Consider the following 20,219-nt stretch of genomic DNA (forward strand, 5'->3'; position numbering starts at 1 on the left):
GGAAGCTTCTACTTCCATAATATTCAAGTGGCATTTTCAAGGTTACTGATAGATTTTCCACTCCCTCTGACAAAGGTATTAGAATCATAAAATAGTAGAGTTGGAAGGGGCCTATAAGGCCATCAAGTCCAACCCCCTGCTCAATGCAGGAATCCAAATCAAAGCATTCCCAACAGGACACTGTCCAGCTGCCTCTTGAATGCCTCCAGTGTCGTAGAGCCCACCACCTCTCTAGGTAATTGGTCCCATTGTCGTACCGCTCTAACAGTTAGGAGGTTTTTCCTGATGTTCAGCTGAAATCTGGCTTCCTGTAACTTGAGCCCATTATTCCATGTCCTGCACTCTGGGACAATCAAAAGAGATCCTGGCCCTCCTCTGTGTGACAACCTTTCAAGTCCTTGAAGAGTGCTATCGTATCTCCCCTCTGTCTTCTCTTCTCCAGGCTAAACATGCCCAGTTCCTTCAGTCTTTCCTCATAGAGCTTTGTTTCCAATCCCCTGATCACCTTGTTGCCGTCCTCTGAACCTGTTCCAGTTTATCTGCATCCTTCTTGAAGTGTGGAGACCAGAACTGGACACAGTACTCAACTGAAACTGAAGTATTTCAACTGAGAGTTGCAAGAGGAAGTCTTCCAGTACTTGGTGCCAGGCCAAGACAGGTGGAAATAGCAGAGGACAAAGCCCAAAGCCCACACAATGGCTCAATTTGGACACAATGCTAAGCCAAGGTTTGTGCTAACCATGATTTAGAACTCAACACAGTTTTGAGCTTTCAAATGTACAGCAAGAAACCATGGGTTTAGAGCTGCTTGCCTGCTTTAAGTTTCCCTTCTCTCAGAAATCATCTTTGTAAATTCACTCCCCATTTCCACGGTACAGCAACCTCTTGAGGCAGACCAATGGCCGAAATTATGGTTTGTCAAATTAGACATCATACCAAACACTAGTTAACACAAGCCACTGACAGCAAGCCCACTCAAACTATGTCTTTTTATTCTGGTTTGCTGCCCAATTACAAACTGTTGTTTCCCAGTTCAGACATCACAGCAAACCAGAGTTAACTTCCTTAACCATGGTTTGGTGTGATGCGTAAATTGAGTCAGTGGCCTCTCTTTCACCAGGGAACCTACAGCCCAATAAATATCACTGAACTACAATTCCCATAATTGCTCCCATCATGCCCCACCCCATTCTAGGATAAGGAAAGAGCAGGCCAGCCTTTACTTCACTTCTCAAAATGCAGGACCAAGGAATGAGGAAATACAGTGGATAGGGGGCAAGGAATACACACAACCATTATGGGATAAGTAGGGTAGAAGTGGGGCCTTTGAGCTCTTGAAACACACTTTCTCATTGCTTGGTATTATTGCTGCTATGCTTTGCAAGCCCAAATGTTTGTCCTCCCTTGACTGATTGGGAGCCTTCCAGGAATCCCTGTAAAACATGAACCCAACCCTTCCAAACCTGGCTTTGCATTCTTGCTAATCATTTATTTATATTTATTAGTAATTTATTATTTGATTTATATCCCGCCCTTCCTCCCAGCAGGAGCCCAGGGTGGCAAACAAAAGCAGTAAAAACACTTAAAACATCATAAAAACAGACCTTAAAATACATTAAAACAGAACAACTTTAAAAACTTTTTTTTAAAAACCCCTTTAATTAGCAGGAGTTAACCACCTCCCTAAGTATCCATTCCTAGTGGGTCAGAAAACACAGACTTTAGCTCTTCAGAGGGCTTTACTGAAGCTGTATGTCAGTTTAAGTTTTTCCGTCAGTGGTGGAATATATACTTTTACGAGCAGCAGTGAAATCTGCTCTAGTTCTGTGCATTTCCACATGAGCAACATTCAGTCTTTTGAAATGACGTACGTGGAAAACAAGAATTAAATGAGCTTGTCCTGTTTGGAAACAGCAGCCAAAGCAGCCAAAACAGATATGCTCTCTGTTTCAAGCTGATCAGAAACAGAGATCCAATCTGTGGCTATCCTGAATACTTCCACAACATCTGTGTTTTGAGATGCAGCTATTATTACTACAAGGTTTCATGATTACAATCACCTTCTCCATCAGGAATGTGAACTACACCTGGGTATGTTCTCTAGCTGAAAGCTGGAATGAAGTCAGAGTGACACCCTGAACCAAAAACAGGGCTTGGGATGCTTCTACAGGGAAGCCATTGAAAGCATTACAACCTTAATTGGTCCTCAAGGAACCTGCCTTAAAAAAAAAACTAGCAAAACATCTGCCCGGAGGTAAGAGGAAATAAACCAGTTTCCAACATCTGCAGAACTGCAGTGCTTGAATCTGATCATCTGTGGCAGCTGAACATCCTTCAAGTGTCGTTTTAACTGATTTCAGGAATTACAAGGCAAACCCAATGCAGAGCCACCGATTTCTAATGCCTCCCATTACAGCAGGTGGGAAATTGATAAGCCAAATTTTCCCAGACTGATGAAGGCTTTGGTCTAGACTTCAGCCATGCAATTGCTAAGCCCATGGCACACATCATTGTAAGAGAGTGTTGGCCTCAAACCTTCTCCTAATCAAGTCAATGCATCTTCTAAACCAGCCTTGCCTAACTAGTGGGCCACCAGATGTTGTTGGACCACAACTCCCATCAGCCTCAGCCAGCATTGCCAATGGTCAGGAAAGATGGGAATTATGGTCCAACAACATCTGGTGGCCCACTAGTTGGGAAAGGCTGTTCTAAACAGATTTCAGTGAGACTGATGCAGAAATGTTAGAACGGTTCTGGGACAGAATAGCCATGCTACGCTATCATGACAGAGCTACTGGCAAAGGCCCTCTGTAAGCCTGGACTATATGTAATACTTGGCGAGAGCCCATCAAACAATACAAATAACTCTCTCTCTCTCTCTCTCTCTCTCTCTCACACACACACACACAAACACACAGAAGGAAATGGGAAATCATTCTAATCTATATATGCTACATATTTAACTTTACCTGCCTCTCTGAACCATCCAAGAACAAGGTTTTTAAAAAGCACTAATAGCAAGAGCTCCAAACTCCTAAAAGAATGTATACTCACAACGGATGCCATAAATCATGAGAGGATCTAGTTGTTTCTTCCCATGCTTTCCCTGCCCTGAAAGGTTGGAGATGGCCTGGATTTCCCGATGGAAGAGGTAATCAAGCAGCGTCAGCGCCATCTTCTCAGCAGTGCGGCAATTGGTGCTAATGTGGAGCATGTCCGCTGGCGTGATGGGGCAACGCACCCGCATCTCAGGGTTGTTTTCATCCCCCAGCCACGTCCCGCTGGGATAATCCTCTAAAACACACACAAAGGATATTTTATATCACATTTTCAGGAAGTAACTCATAAACTCAGACTTTCAGGATTACCATTTCCCCCCTAGAATGTTGATGAGGTTATGGTAGCATGAAAATTAACTTATATTTCTTCTTCTAGTCCCTCCTTTCCACACAACTGTGGACTGCCAAAGTAGCCAACAAAAAATAAAACCATATAAAATCACATTAAAGCATGGTTCCCTAATATGTGTTACATGATACAGAGGCCCAACTGGCCTCAGCAAGTCAGGCATTTAGGGTCACCAGTCCTATGCTGTGGGGCATTTTTTCCACAGAGATTCAGCAGACATCCTTGTTTTCGACTTTCAGGCACCTATGCAGTTGTTTAAAATGTTCTTGAGGAGCCAGTCATTTTAATGATTGTTCTGTACTGTTTTCAATGTTGTTCATGGTTTTATGTTGCGGATAATGTCCAGATAGAAGGACAGTCATACATTTATTTATTTATTTATAAATCAAAACATTTAATGTCCAAAATACACGTAACACAGCAGAAACTGAAAACTTAGTCCACAAAGGCCTGGGGAAACCATGTTTTTCTATATTGTCTGAACCAGGCTGGAGTGCGGATAGAAGAACTCTTGTAAATTGTTGGCCAGCACTTCATGCAGGCCTTTAGTATTTAAAATTTATTTTTGGGGTGGGTGAGTTGTATGTGTTAATACAGATTTATATTTGTATATATATTTTTCTATGATTTCAATCAGATTACTCTGCCTTTTTGCACAAGGACTGAGACCTTTTATGGAATGCTCTCCTCCTTGTGACTTGCACTGCTGGTTCCCTTCCGACTTAAAAGAAAACTCCTCTGTTTCCTGCAGCAGCACTGGAGAACCGATAGACCCCCAGATGTTGTGGGATTTCAGGTCTCACCAGCCCCAGCCAGCATGGCCAATGGTCAAGAATGGCAGGAGTTGTACTCTCATAACTTACGTAGGGGCAGTGTTCCCAGCTCCGTGCTACAGAAAGAACCACAGCAAGCTTACATTCCCCCCCCCCACTTTGTAGCTGCAAAGAGATTGCCAGTTTCCACTTCCACTTTTAAAACCATTTCCTGCAATGCCTTAACTCAGGGAACGGCCTATTTGTTTGTTTGTTAGATTTATATCCTGCCTTTTCTCCCAGTAGGAGCCCAGGGCAGCAGTTTTATTCATTACTAGTGAGAACAAGCCAGGTTGGAATAGAAGTACATTTATTTTTAACTCTGTGGATCTGCAGAGCTCTGTGAACTCTTTCAGAGATCAGAATTCTTTGAATTTTAAAAACATTCTTCAACCAATTTGATGATGTGCAGTAAGTCCACAATAAACGCACATCCCTGCTACTAAAACCCACTGTAGAGATAACAGAAGTCACCAATGCTCAGAGCTGTCTACTGACTTACTGAATGGGACTCTGCATTATTTCCTAAGCACGTCATTTACCAAATCAGCAGTCCACAGCACTGAAAATGAATCACCCTAGTTTGTCTCCCAAGCGCATCTTCTTGCTGATCAAGGCTGAGGTCACCAAAAGGAGCCAAATGCATATTTTATTATGTTGGTAAATAATACTCTGCAATGGGCTTCCAGTGGTAGGGGCTGAGGAAGAGGAAGAGCTCTTCTTAAGCTACAAAGGCACAGTAACTTGGTTTTTATTCAATACCAGCTTTTGTCTTATTTTCCACACTGTCCTGATATTTAATTCATGAACTGAACATCTTTTAATATATAATAATAATAACAACAACAATAATAATAATACAAAACTGAAGGAATATTATGCTTATTTTTTTGTCATGATTTTACAAAACAGAGCCGTAAAGCAGCGTACACAAACTCTGATATGTTCTGTCAAGACTGGAACACATAAGAACCTGCCAGATCAGGCCCATCTAGTCCAGCATCTTGTTCTCATAGCAGCTAACCAGTTGCCCATGGGAAAGCCACAAGCAGGACGTGAGTGCACTCTCACCTCCTGCGGTTTCCAGCAACTGGCGTTTGGAAACATGCTGCCTCCGACAATGGAGGGAGAACATAGCCATCCTGGCTAGTAGCTCGATAGCTTCATCCTCCATGACTTTGTCTAAGCCTCTTTTAAAGCCATCCAAGTTGGTGGCCGTCACTGCCTCATGCGGAAGCGAATTCCACAGTGCATGAAGAAGGACTTTCTTTCGTCTGTCCTGAATTTTCTAACATTCAGCTTCATTGGACGCCTACGAGTTCTAGTGTTATGACAGAGGGATAAAGACTTTTCTCTATCCACCTTCCCCTTGCCATACATAATTTTATAATGAAGGTCTATGACACAGCCAAACTCCTAGGCATATCACCACATACCACAGTCTTCCTAAGACCAAGAGCCACAATACACCCATCCCTTGGCTCCCATTTTCTTTCCCTGTCCTCCAGTTCCTGCTGTTACCACTTTCTTGATTCTCCTGCCACCTCCCTACCCCGCTGCCCAAACACTACAATGCCTGTTTTATAAGATTAGGGTGTTGCCATACTTGGGATACTGCATACTGTGCTGGTTGCCCCATCTCAAAAAAGATATTGTATAGACAGGAAAACTGCAGAAAAGAGGAAGGTCAGCTCAGTTTTATGTTAAGCATTTGCTGGGTTGGGCGTCATTTATAGGAGCCACCTTTTTTTTAACAGTGACAGCGAAAATAAGAAAGCAATTAACTATGTGAAGATGGAAGGATCATTTTCAGGAGCTACTTAGGACATTTGTTAACTTGTATATATGGATCTTGTATAAATGTGTACTTGAGTCAACAGCAATTATGCGTTACCTTGCTTTGTATCTTTTTCTGCACTTAAGTTTATGTTGCATTGTATGGTTTTTGTTTTGGTCGTATTTCTAGTCTGTTGATTGTAATAAATTGATTGAGGATCTTTCCTACAAGGAAAAGCTAAAGCATTTAGGGGGGGTTCCTCTTAGTGGGGGGGGGAGATATTATTTAGGGTTGCCATAAGTTGTAATTGACTTGAAGGCACATGACAACAACAACAACCCTTAGATTTTTTGGGGGGAAGAGATTATTAAAAGGAGACAAAATCATGTTTTATAAAGTTATGCATGATATGGAGAAAATGGATCAAAGGTTTTTCTCCCTCTCTCATAATACTAAAATTCAGAGTCACACAATGACATTGACTGGTATTAGGAACATAATGTAAGAACAGAAACAGCCTGATGGATCAGGTCAATGGCCCATCAAGTCCAGCATCCTGTTGTCACAGGAAATTCAGGACAGACAAAAAGAAGTTTTTCATCACACTACACAGAACTACCTTATAAGGTTCACTGACAACAGAATGTGATGGGTTGCCCATGGCTTTAGAGAGAGATGAGACAAATTCATGCAAGAGGGGAGTGTGATGCCCCTATAAATGTTGTACAGTGATTATGGGAAAATGGAACCCGCAAGTTTACAGGTAGCTTGCCTCTAAATACCAGCTGCTGGACACAGGGGAAGGCAAACAGGAAGGAAGGGTTACTGTTTTCATCTCGCTAGATAGAGACAGACCACCCCATAGACGCCAAGTCACAAGATCCTGTTTTTCGTGTCTATTCTATTTGAAGGCTCTAAGCTATGTGGAGTTCAAACAGAGGAGCCTTTTCCAAGCTGTATGCACATGCATGACCCCTGAAAAGCATGATCTTTCTTCCTGCCATTGGCTTGAGTTAAATGGCCTGTGTGCTGTTAGATAACATGCCAAGAAGAAAGCAATAAATGTCGAGTCTCGCCCAAGAGGCAGCCCTGATGCTCAGGATCACTTGTCGAAGACCTCATCAAAGGCACACTGACGTAACTTCTAGGCTTAATACAGGTGAACTGTGATAACATGTAATGCTAAATAGCTTTTGAAGCCATCCACTAGATTTTTTGCAGGCATTCCTTTTGTAGAGGAGTAACATCATGCTGCACAAGAATTTTTGGAAGCCAACACAGGGAGTATGTTGGATGGGGAAATTGGGTTCAAATCTCCAAGTGGTACAATCTTGTAACATCAACTGCCCTTCTGGAAAATTTGCAACCTACCTTGCAGAGTTGTTGCGACATATTTTTTTAATAATGCACCATCCAGCCAAAGATAAAGCACATTTTAAATACTACTGATTTTGGTGGAAGAGAGACAACCCTGCTTAATTCTCTGTTCACCACACCAAGAACCATTGAGAACCACTTCAACCATTGAGAACCACTTAAGAACCACTTCAACCACTGAGAACCACTTCAACCATTGAGAACCACTCCAAAAACCATTACCAATCGCTGATGTTTTAGGCTAGGAGGGAGCCATCTAGACCACTGGCTCACCACCACCCCAGCCCAAGCCAGAGGAGAAATAACCACTACTGTAAGTGCTAATCCAATTAAGGAGCACCCAGACCACTTGGGCAGGCCGCAGAGGTAGCTTCCACTGGCTTCTTTTGCCTAGTGTCTCCTTAGAGGAAGGCCAAAGTGGTTAAACCAGATTAATTCCTGTATTCATTTGTAGTATAGGTGTAACCTCAATAACGTACAATCACTGCCCTTACTTCTCTGTTACTTTATCCAGAAACTTTCAACAGCCTCTCTCTGACCCAATCAAAACAAGATTGACTTGAACATGTCACACTATTTAATTTCTCTGTGTCAAGAAAGCTGCCTTTGAAATGAAGTCTTTCCTGGTGGCTGACAGATATCTGGAAAGAATACCAAAGGGCTTCAGTACTGGAAAATGTATAGAGTTAAAAATACAGCCTGACAGAAAAGCAATTTTCCGTTTTTCTTTTCTTTTTCTTTTCAGCCCTCAGCCACTTCTACAGGAACTTTCTGCTCAAATTATAGGAGAAGAGGGGCCATCTTCTTCCCCTTTGGTAAAAGGAACACATTTCTTGACCTTCTTGGCTTGGGATGTACGGGCTCCCAAAATGCACAAAAGACACAAGGCAGGCATGAACAGCACGAGATGGATAATGCGTTCCAGCAGGCTTTGCTATCTTTAAACCATTTAGCTAAAGAGGGAGGAAAGTACCCATAAAGCATCCTTTTAATGCTCACCTATTGCCCGCACAAACAAGTTCCACTCAAACTAAATTCTGGGTCAGACATTTTATTTCTGACCCTCTTCCACTGCACAAAGAGGAAAGTCATTTGCTTTGCACAAAAACAATCCTTCCGAGAGGCATTAAGTTTATTGTTCTCTACCTTACATGTCAGGCTGCCACCTGCTGTGACCCCAAGATGAGGGAAACTGCATTTGTGGAGCATGATGGCAAAGGTGGGAGTAATGGGGTGGAAGCAAAGTACAAGGGAGAATCTAAATTTTGGACAGGTAGAAGCCTTCTGTCACAAAACCCACCAATAAATCAGCATGCTGCCTCTTCCGACTACATGTGCTCTCCTCTTCTAGGGAGATCTTTGACCTGTCACTGCTACTTGCTACTTGCTTTAATCCACAAGGAAACTTTCCCTTAACTAGCCTGACATATGATCATTAGCAAGGTCTAGAAGCAAAATTCCAGAGCTGTTTCCCCAATAGGTGCATCAATCAACACTTTAAAACAAAGGGAACCAACTAAACACCTGCCCATGTAAACATGTAGAGAATTAACTGGTTCCATTTGTCAAAACAGTTTTTATTGATAATCTCTTGGTAAAATTGTAGGAGATTCTTTCTAAAAACAAACAGCAATCAACCAGGTTTTTTGCCACTGAAAATGTTGAAAATGTTAACACTTAGTTGAGAAGAACTTCTAATATCAGACCAACAAAAACTTGAACTGAAAGAGTTAACAGTGTTATCAGTGAAGATGCTCAGCCTAGAATTCTAAAGTCTATAACCCGAGTCTGCAGGTTTAAAGGTGAGCTGGCAGGTTTGGGGAGAACAGAGCAAAAAGGATTGAAGGGGTGGGCAGAATGTGGGGCACACAGGTTAGCTTAAGAAAAATATGATTTGATTTAAATTATTTTCATCCTGCTCTTTCTACCCTCAAGGATTATCACCATAGAACAGCAGCTACAAAACACTTCACTCTTTCTAGTTTAACCTGTTTCGTGATAGCAATCATTTGCACATGATGTTGTTCCAGGTGTTATTATAAATTAAATAAATAGGAAACCTTCTTTAAAGCAATTACAAATTTGTCTGTTCCTCTTGATCTGAAAAAAAACAGAAACCATTTCAAAACAAAAAGTAATTTTAAGAAAACGGTCTGGCCAGAAGAATTCCATTTCTTTGGTTTTATTTGGCTTTTATATGTCACTGAGGAGTTAAATAAAGGCTGTTCTTACTGCATTCCACAAAGCAATGTCAACTATGATTTAGCTTGAACTTAACTTGTGAGACACAAGAATTTGGGGTGGGGTTGAGGAGGGAAGCAATAGGTGGCCAACGTGCCAATATCTAAGATGTCAGGTGCTTTTTTAGGTGCAGCAGGAGATACAAGGCCACAGAAAACAAAGACTGCAAAAATTGTTTTAGATTTTGGATTTATACAAAACAATTACACACACGAAGCCAGCCTTGGTCACAAAGGATTATTTCAAGTTGACAGTCTGACAATAAAATGTGCCAAATGCAAAAAAAAATAGTTTACCAAGCATTTTTTCAGAAACAACTTATTTAGCTTCTTATATCCTCTTTTCTAATGCATTTCACTCTGAAAACTGTTTAAAGCACATAGAACTGAAGGTTAAACTCCCAGTCATTTTTCCTCAGCTTGTTAACTACACAAATAGTGTCGATTTTTCAAAAAAACCGCACACTTTCACAAATCTTTTTAGTTCAATATCATCTTTCTTTGAAATGTGAAAGTCCTTTCAGCTTCTTTTTTTAAAACCTGCTTAGACTTTTTAAGAACTGCTTTTAATCAAGCATAATGGAACTAACAGAAAGATGTTTTCCTTTGGGACACTCGTGCTGGTTTTTATCCCTTGTATGCAATGGAACAAGCAGCCCATTGACTGTCAGTGAAATAGATTCTGAAAAAGGCATGATGGACTCCAGCCTTTTTAAGAGCATCAAATTCAGCACTACCGTTTCATGAAATTGTACACTGTGGCCAAAATCTTTCAGTGGATATGACAAAGATATGTAGACATGTGCATACATATCTAGATATACACAGAGAGAGATAAGATGGAGAATGGATTCTCACTCATCAAGGGGTGGGTAGGTGGGATATCAAAATTATTTCCACAATACAAAGGAAGCTGAATCTGACAAAGAAACCATCGTCCAAAGCACTCAGAACTATATGAAACCTGGACGTTTGGAGCTCTCTCCCTTGAAACTTGGAATATGAAGCCTGCTTCATAAGAGCACCCAGCACTGTGGCACAGATGCAACAGAAAACTGGGCTGTGAGTTCCAAACTGGCCTCAGAATGAAGGAAGGCATTTCTGGGTATACCCAGTATTATTGATATGTCTGCCTAATTCAAGCTGCATTTACTAGTACAGAAGTAGGCTAATTTAAGTCTTCTTAAAGACATGTTCTACATTTAAAAAAAACAACTCTTATGGCCTCCCAATATATTTTAAATATACAAAGCTAGAGCATGTAGTTAGGATTCTTCACCATTAAGGCATCAGTAATCAATATCAACTGATCCTGAGTAAGCCCTCTTCCTTAAGAAGTGCTCTGATGGCTCAACATAGGGCCACCAAATCCAATGTTCTATGCACAAAGCCCAGCAACTAGAAGGCACAAAGAGATTCATTGGAAATTGGTCAGTGATCCACTGGTGGTCCAGGATTGATTGGGCACTTGGAAACCAAAGCACAAAGGGCAATGAACCAAGCAGAGGTCTGGCAAAGCTGCTTTCTGCAGGAATCAGCTGTGCAAGTGACTTCCCCCATAGGGAACTTGGTTGCACTGCCCATCCAGCCGCATCTCTATCTGCCCCACACCTGACTTGATATAGGTGGACATGATTTGGGGAAAAGGGCCTTGCAGGCCAGAGGTTCTCCACCCTGCCTATACATGGTTAAGCATGCCTGAGGATTAGGTGTGCCTTCCTCAGCAGAGGATTGGGCTGCTTTCCTTTTCTTACATTGATAAGTGAGACGGTTAACAGATTCCTGTTTGGTTCTGAACAGAAGAGATGCAGATTGGTAACAGTCCACAACAGTTCTGAGAAACTGAGATGGCTATGTTTAGTCACACAGTAATTAAACCTCCTGAAAAAATGAACAGCAAACACCATCATGTCATTTCAGAGAATAGTTTTGATGGATCTTTGTAAGACAACTTTATTGAATAAAGATACTGAGCAGTGACATTTCAAGAGCCTTCTGAAAACATCCAAACAAATTGCATAAAAGGCAGGGGTGTGATGCACCAAGAGCTAATCCAGTGACTAAATTAATATGACACTACAAAAAAGGGAAACAATACAACACTAAGCCCCTTCTATTTTAGGAAACGCTCTCTAGGATGCACACTTTAACATGGTGAGGGGGTTTGAGAGTGTCGAAGAAGCTGAGAGCAATGCCATCAGGAGTCTAGACCAAGAGTCAAGACTCCTAGCAGGGGCACCCAAGGAGGAATGGTCAAAGCTGAGACAGCAGACTAAGAGGCATCCAAACTCAGAGGAAGGCAACGGTGAACTACCTTTGAATACCTCTTACCACGAAAACCCTATGAACAGAGTATCCAAAATGCAACACGAGATGGTGCTGGAAGATGAGACCCCCAGGTCAAAAGGCACTCAACGAGCGACTGGGGAAGAGCAAAGGACATGTACGAGTAGCGCTGTGACTAATGACACAGCTGGGTCAAAGCCGAAAGGAAACCCAGAGGCTGATGCGCACAGATGCAAAAGGACAGTCCAGAGTTGTACAACGCACACAATAGGAACATGGAATGTGAAAAGCATGAACCAGGGAAAGCTAGGGATTGTCAAGCAAGAAACGGAATGCATCAACATTACAATACTTGGTGTGAGTGAATTAAAATGGATGGGAATGGGACATTTTCAATCAAGCAACTACAAAATATTTTATGCAGGAAATGAGAAATTAAGAAGAAACAGGATTGCTTTAATAGTAAGAAGTGATGTAGCAAATGCAATTAGGAGCTATAACACAAGGTCTGAGCGAGTGATATCAATGAGATTAAACAGAAAACCTATTAACATAACCATCATTCAAGTCTATGCTCCAACGGCAAACGCAGAAGAAGAGGAATTGGAAAGATTTTATGCAGAAGTACAGGAAGAAATTGATCACACACCAAAACAAGATGTGAGGTTATCATACTTTGGACATGTAATGAGAAGACATGATTCACTAGAAAAGACAATAATGCTGGGAAGAACAGAAGGGAGTAGAAAAAGAGGAAGACCAAAGAAGAGATGGATTGATTCCATAAAGGAAGCCACAGACCTGAACTTACAAGATCTGAACAGGGTGGTTCACGACAGATGCTCTTGGAGGTCACTGATTCATAGGGACGCCATAAGTCATAATCAACTTGAAGGCACATAACAACAACAATTTCAGGAAAACTGTGACAGCATGAAGGACATTCATTAGAACAAACTCATTACAGGAAAAGGCTAAACACAAGTACAATCCTGGGGCAGAGCGCTCAAGGAACCACAGAGGGTTCTGTTATAGCCCACTCATTACAAAATATTTCAGTATCTAAATGACAACACAAAAGAGATAATTAGGGAAAGATGCTTGCAGTTAGGACCAAAAAAGAATGGAAGAACAATTTAATCTATGGGAAGTTAAAAGGGGGGGAGAGAGAGAGAGATGGAAACAAGTAAGTACTTGAACATGGAAATTAATTGCAACACAGGCCCCTCCCACACATATACCACCATTCCATCCCTTACATACAGTCTCATCATGAAAGTAAAGTTGGTATGTTAATCCTGGAATTACATTTCTACAGCTGCTACCAAAGTGTTTATCTTAAATCTAGAGGGGAGGGGAGGGGGGTTCTGCTACTTTGCCTATAAAGTAACATAAGGTAAGCCAAAAAAGCACCCTGAAAATTTCTTAGAAATTTGCCCACATCCCCCCAAAAGATCCCCGGATCACTTCAGTCTTGCAGGGGATAAAACGTCCTGTGACAATGGAGGGAAAATTTCACCCCACCTTTAGGGATGCCTGAGCCAGACTGGTGAAAAGCCTTGTCCTTTTTGAAAAACTAGAGAGTTAATTGGTGTCCTTTCGCTTCTTTTAGTTCTCTTCATTAATTTGCTTACGCTGCTGAATTCCGGATTTCTGTTTATAGCCAGATATGGCAGTATTTTGGGGGGTGACATTTGCTCACATATATTCTGGCCCTGTAAATCCTACTATCAGCACTGGCTCCTTCTGTCTGTAGGATCGATATCCCAGCTTATTTTGGTACGTTGACCCTCGCATCAGCTGCCTCTCCCTACTGCTTATGCATTAGGAATGCTGGGACTGGTAATACTTGAGAGCACAGGTCACATAGGAAAGCACAAATCACTCAAACTATAAGCCCAAGTTTAACTGCACACACTCTGTTCCAGAAAAGGACCTTGGCCAGCAACTCATCATTCACAGTGTTGCTGCCTCTGCTCTAACTGCTTCTCTGATTGACTCAAGCAGATCTCACAAGATCTAGACACAAGGCACACAGGTACAGGGAAATCAGTTTCCATAAACATCCCCAAGCATGATCTACAACTTAGCCTTGTTTCCCTCTGTGTTAACGGGGACACAGGCTGGGCTGGACTTTTTGGATTCCCAGGTCTTGGTGAAATGTATCCTTCCTCCTGGAACACTTGTGCCCTGGGCCTCTTCAAAACTGGTGGGCAAGCCATTGCTTGTGCTAGAATTCAGGTTGCTATACCTCATGTTTCCAGCATGTGTTCAGCTGCTACCACTAGCAATGACTGAAAGTGTTTGCCTATACACTGCCTTTTATAACGTTTTGAATTAAGATCTGTAAACAAAAGGCAGAAATAATGTAAGTGCCACCAAAAATGTTATCAATAAATACTTGAAATGCCTTTGGGTAGACAAGGCTGTGAAGTCAACCACAAACACATCCCAGTGTCCTGAAACATTTAGCAAACAAGTTGATAGAACTCATTTTATGAGCCAGCACTGAAGAGTGAGTGGAAAAGAATTGTTGTGATGCTATTACGTGAATAAAAAGGGTGTGGAGTCTAAACAAGCCGTCCATCTAGTGCAAATAAATTTAGTAGCCCACAAATAATGTCTATTTCCCCAGGATTCATATCCAAAGTCTTGAACTGGCCACTAACAAACCTCTACGATTTAGCTGCTGCCTCATACCCAGAACCCCACTGATCATGTTTGCCAAACCCCCAACACAGCAAAGTTCTAAAAAGCAAGGCTTTGTAGCAACAAATATAGCTAGTGCTAAGCAAACAACTGCATCCAAGGGAATGAAGGCCATTAGTAAGGAAATTTTGGAAACATATTCCTGTTGGATTGCCTCATTTAATTTGTGTACTTTATGCATAATTACCTGGATCGGTGCTGTTGTTAATGTACACATGTTAAACGCATAGCAGCCCTGCATCCTTCCTCCAACCAGATGCCTCAAGGAATTGGGGCAAGAGGACAATGTAGGCCCTCCTTGGTTTTATGTCTCTAGCAACTGGTATTCAGTGGCAAGCCGCTTCTGAATTTGGAGGTTAAAGATGAAGGATAGCCCAACTGTGAACAAATCTGTGACTATTAGGTTGATTTAAAATGCATCCTGCCAAATACAAGAGCAAATCTGCACAAAACTACCATTCCCCCATCTCAGTCAGATGCTCACCTTTTAATTCCTGGCCCCAGCAAAAGCACAACTACTACTACTTTGAAGGAATTAACTTCGAAGTCTCGTCCTTCAGCTAACGTGTGCAAATGCTCCTCCAAATGCAGTGTGTACAGGCCCGTCCGTGATTCCCAACCAAGCAGCGGTTCCAAGTTCTACTGTAACACTGGCTGCTCGTCTCTTCGATGTATTATCTTTGGCCAAGACAAATGGATTGCTGGTGACTTAATTGTTTTTTTCCTTATATTGTGGAGAAGATTTATGAAACTGACAAACCCTTCAAAAATGATCAAGAAAACAAATCCAAGGAAAATGATCTCAACCTTATGAAACTGGGAACACAAATTATTTTGGCAAAACAGCATAACTCAAAGGGTTCTAAACATACGGAATAAGTCACCACCAAAGGTCCACTGGAAGAAGCACCATGCCACTCTTGGGACAATGGAATTCATTTGCAGTAAACATCTTAAGGATGCACAGGGATAACAGGGCCAGGAAAAAAACCCACCAGGGTGCCCAGGGATCCACTCACAACATTCATTTACTACATTTTCCCAATGCCTGTAAATGCCTCACCTGACAGAAAATGAAAGAGAACACAGCTGGGGAAGGGGGAAATTCAAGGCACACACAAACATGAGGCAAGTTGTGCTGCTAGTAAAACCAATCTCATTTTTAAGAATTACTTATTTTCCCCAACGTACCATTTTACTAACACACACTAACTCACTACATATAAGTAGATTTGTCCAAAGATAAATGCTATATTTTTCCCAACAACTGCATCCAAGGGAATGAAAGTGTGAGGTAAGTAATTCTCTGATAACAATGTTTTCAATTGTTCAGTTTTGGAAGGCTTCTGTTTGGCAGCATTATTTACCTCTATCAAAAACACAAGGAAGTTTCCTGCCGGCTGGAACATCAGCCTTATTATTCATTTATATAAGAGTGCTGGTAATGAAGGCTTTTGCGACTATCATCCTGTAGCCAGCCACTGTTTAGTGGGTGCTCCTGAGACTCAGATATTAGTGGTCAATAGGAAGAAAAGGCAATGCAGTCCTCATAAAAGGCCAGAGAAGGCCCCCCCTTGAAGAGAACCCAAAGACATCAGTCCCAACATAACTCCGGTGCTTAAAAGCTGGCACCGGCTGTCCATATGTTAAAGAGGACAGGTTTTCTTTCTGTTAATTTACAAGGCCCTTCATAACTTGGGTCCAGGATATCTTAAGGGCTGCCTGATCCCTTCCATCCCAGCGCAATCACTGGGATCTTTGGGGGGGTCTCTGTTGTTGGTCCCCCATGCCTCAGATGTACAGCTCATAACAACTAGAAGATGTGCACTCAGAGTTGTGGGCCCCAAGCCGTGGAAGTCCCTCCCAACTGAGATTTGATTGGCACCCTCCTTGCTGAACATCAGGCACATGACTAAGGCTTTCTTATTCTAGCAGGCATTTTAAGGTATGTTCGGTTTTATGATAAAATATTATGGTTTTACTGCTTCATTTAACTGGTTTTTTGTTCTTGTGTACACCTCTTAGAAATGTGAATGATTAAGCAGTATATTTATATGAATATATAAATTCATGCACACAAGTTCAGGCAGCTTTATTCCCTATTCTTTCCAATACCTATTGATATAGGAGTGCCTACAGTCAGAGTCCAAGAGTCAGAGTAAAAGAAACAGTAAATAGATACAGTTTTGCACATAGGAACTTCCTATAACCATCCTTTCTGTTATTCAGGGATCTACTTGTCTCCTGTTCACCAAACTGCTGCTCCAGATGACTCACACAGCAGGTGTAAAATGAACAGAAATCACACAAGAACCCCCATAGCTTTCCCTGTCTCCTAGTGGCTTGAAGCTTCAGATCACATGAGCAATGTTGGGCACTTCTGTTCAGCTTACTGACGAGATGTCTCATGTCCAGAAACTGTGGTCATATTCTTTGTCATTTTAGCAACCAAATGTGAAAGCCGCCATAACTGAGATAGGAGTATTTTCTCCCTTTGCCACCGAAGAATTATTTCAAATTTTGTAAAATTCTCCACAGATGGGCTGTTAAATTGCACAACGCTGCTTTCAAGCACACATGCTTATATAATTGTTAGGTCTGTCATCCGTTATGTCTGGAATCAATCAGAAAGTCCAACTGCCGGATTTAACTAGATGAACAATGGTCACCAAGTTTGTTTCTGCAAACACTAATAACCTTCCCCTGATTGTTAACATTTTTCATTGATCACTTATTTTAAAAATAATTAGATCAATTAGCATTTGCTTTATACATGCAACTACAACCTAAATTAAAACTGTGAAGCTCATAGCAACTGCTACAGCACTGATTTCTACATCGCACAGGAAAATCTAAGCTTTCTAAAGTATCCGGTAGATAGAAGATATTTGCAGTCATTCAACACAGAGATTATATGTTGAAGGCTGCTATTAGGAATAAATGAGAGCAGAGAGGTCAGAGCACCCACTGTTTTAAAAATCTCACCATCACATACTTTGATATAATTGGATGAGACCAGAAGCTATTTGCCTGCTGTGGGCCATGCCTATACTTCAAAAGCTATATAACCCTGGCCAGCAACTAGTTTTACTGGTAGACCATTTTGGGGATAGGGTGAATGATGGTAAGCCATGCCCCTACTCCAGCCCCCCAAACTAGACTGCTATACAGTTGCAAGACCATAGCTCTGATCATAGCTCTGATCAAACAAGCTGAATGTTGGAAGATTCAGGACAGACAAAAGGAAGTACTTCTTTACTCAGCGCATAGTTAAACTATGGAACGCCTCTCCCGATATGAACCTACCCGTACTCTGCGTTCAACATCGAAGGGCCTCCTTCGGGGGCCCACCCAGAGAGAAGCCCGGAAGGTGACAACAAGAAAACGGGCTTTCTCTGTGGTGGCCCCCGAACTATGGAACTCTCTCCCTGATGAGGTACGCCTGGCGCCAACATTGCTGTCCTTCCGGCACCAGGTAAAACCCTTTTTGTTCTCCCAGGCTTTTTAACAACATTTTAACAACATTTTTAACATCTATTGTAACACCTACATTTGCACTTACACTCTTAATATTTTAGTAATTTTAATTACTTAACATCTTAACATCTTAATACTTTTAACTGATTTAATACGTTTTTAATATTTTTTAGGCTTGTGTTGTAGTTGTTTATATGTTTAATTATGTTCTACTACTTTTGGTATATTGTTTTTAAGTTGTTGATATCTGTTTTTACTTGTATATTGGATGTTTTTATGTTGTGCACCATCCAGAGAGCTACGGCTATTGGGCGGTATAGAAATATAATTAATAAATAAATATAAATAAATATGGAATTTGCTCCCACAAGAAGCAGTAATGGCCACCAGCTTGGATGGCTTTAAAAGAAGATTAGACAAATTCATGGAGGACAGGGCTATCAATGGCTACTTGCCGTGATGGCTGTGCTCTGGCACCCTAGTCAGAGGCAGCATGTTTCTGAAAACCAGTTGCCGGAAGCCTCAGGAGGGGACAGTGTTCTTGCACTCGGGTCCTGCTTGCGGGCTTCCCCCAGGCACCTGGTTGGACACTGTGAGAACAGGATGCTGGACTAGATGGGCCACTGGCCTGATCCAGCAGCCTCTTCTTATGTTCTTATGTCTCACCCTGACTCCCATCACCATGCAAACTGGTATTTCAGGAAGCTGGATTTGACTTGCTGCCAGTGCTCAAGATATGAGGTATTAGGACTGTATCCAATGTTAGTCCTACTCAGATAGACCCATTGAAATTAATGGATATGACTAACTTAGGTCCATTAATTTTAGTGTGTCTATTCTGAGTAGAAACTTAGTTGAAACTGTACCCCTAAATTGTGATTCCTGTCTACAAGTCTAGGTCTTGAGGCCACACACAGGAACAAGCTTCCAAGGCTAGCATCACATGCCCTTCATTCTCCCATGTCTCTTTTCAAATGTCTGCAACACACACACACACACACACACAACATCCATAATGGTTTTTTTTTTACAAAATTAATATTAATTGTGGCTAACAGGAAGAAAAATATCCCTATTCTCTTCTTGAACTTTAATTTCTCTAGAGTAAAGAAAAATGTTCTCTGGCTGAAAAAAAGCAAAACAAAACATGGATTTGTTTGAATGTTTATACTGTTTTCATCCTCCAAAACATTTGAGAAGCCCAGCCTCTATCCACATTGTTATATGCTGGCATGGCAAAATGCTTTGTTTAAATATTTGACAGGTTATGCTATAACTTGTAAGTATTATTTTTAAAAGCAAATATTTATATAAAATAAGAATGTCTATATAACCAAAGAATGAGTCGTTTCCAAAGGACAACCAAAGCAGATGGAAGCACCATGCACATGGAAATAGTTGAGAAATTTGTCAAGTTTCTTCTTCCCAGCAAAAGGGACGGCTTTGAAAGAACACTCAATGGTTAATTTAGAAAATATTCTAACCATTACATTGTCACTTACTTGAAAACTCTTCAGAGGAGAAGATGTGGATATTACATTATTGGCTTTCCACCATGGAAATGCTAGCACAGGTACTGGATTCCAGCTTGGCCCCAACACACGCAAGAGATGACTTCACTCCTCTGTCCCACTGCACTCTTTAAGATTAACTCAGAGCATCCTCTCAACAATGCGCTTTATCCACCATGAAAGGAGAGCAAAGAGATAGAGAGGAACTCTTGTAGCTACCCCAAAAGCACAGAACACAGACCAAGACTTGTCAAAGTCCAAATTGCTTTTAGAAAGACCTTTCATATTTTGTTATTTCTAGAGGCTACTAGTAACTGGAGTTAAGCCAGTAGAAGGTTAATTTTTTAAGACTGACGCATTTTCGCTAAAAAAAAAAAAAACAGATTTCAATTTCATAGCATTCTATGTAGGGTTAACCATTTCAAATCTTTAGAAGAGGAGAGAGGCAGTCTATGCATATTTAAAAAAAACAACCACCACCAAGGTTTAATCTCCAATATTGGTCCCTAGAGAAGATATGAAAAGCAGGTATCCTGTTCAGTGGGACCTGAAATCTGCCTGAATTTGGAGATCATCTTAAAAGGCCCTTTTCCAGGTGTCCCCACCTTCTGAAGTGAGGTGG

At 41.4% G+C, this 20,219-nt stretch overlaps 1 protein-coding gene across 4 annotated transcripts in view; it reads right to left on the reverse strand.

Moving 5' to 3' along the window:
• Positions 1-20,219, reverse strand: part of BANP (BTG3 associated nuclear protein) — a 199,721-nt gene that overhangs the window by 126,455 nt on the left and 53,047 nt on the right. For all 4 annotated transcript variants that reach the window (XM_061594509.1, XM_061594510.1, XM_061594512.1 and 1 more), the window contains exon 7: positions 3,055-3,294. In XM_061594509.1, coding sequence (XP_061450493.1) covers positions 3,055-3,294 — 240 coding nt within the window. The remainder of the gene's footprint in view (positions 1-3,054; positions 3,295-20,219) is intronic.

Source organism: Rhineura floridana, chromosome 13 (assembly GCF_030035675.1).
Source record: "Rhineura floridana isolate rRhiFlo1 chromosome 13, rRhiFlo1.hap2, whole genome shotgun sequence".
Classification (NCBI taxonomy): Eukaryota; Metazoa; Chordata; class Lepidosauria; order Squamata; family Rhineuridae; genus Rhineura; species Rhineura floridana.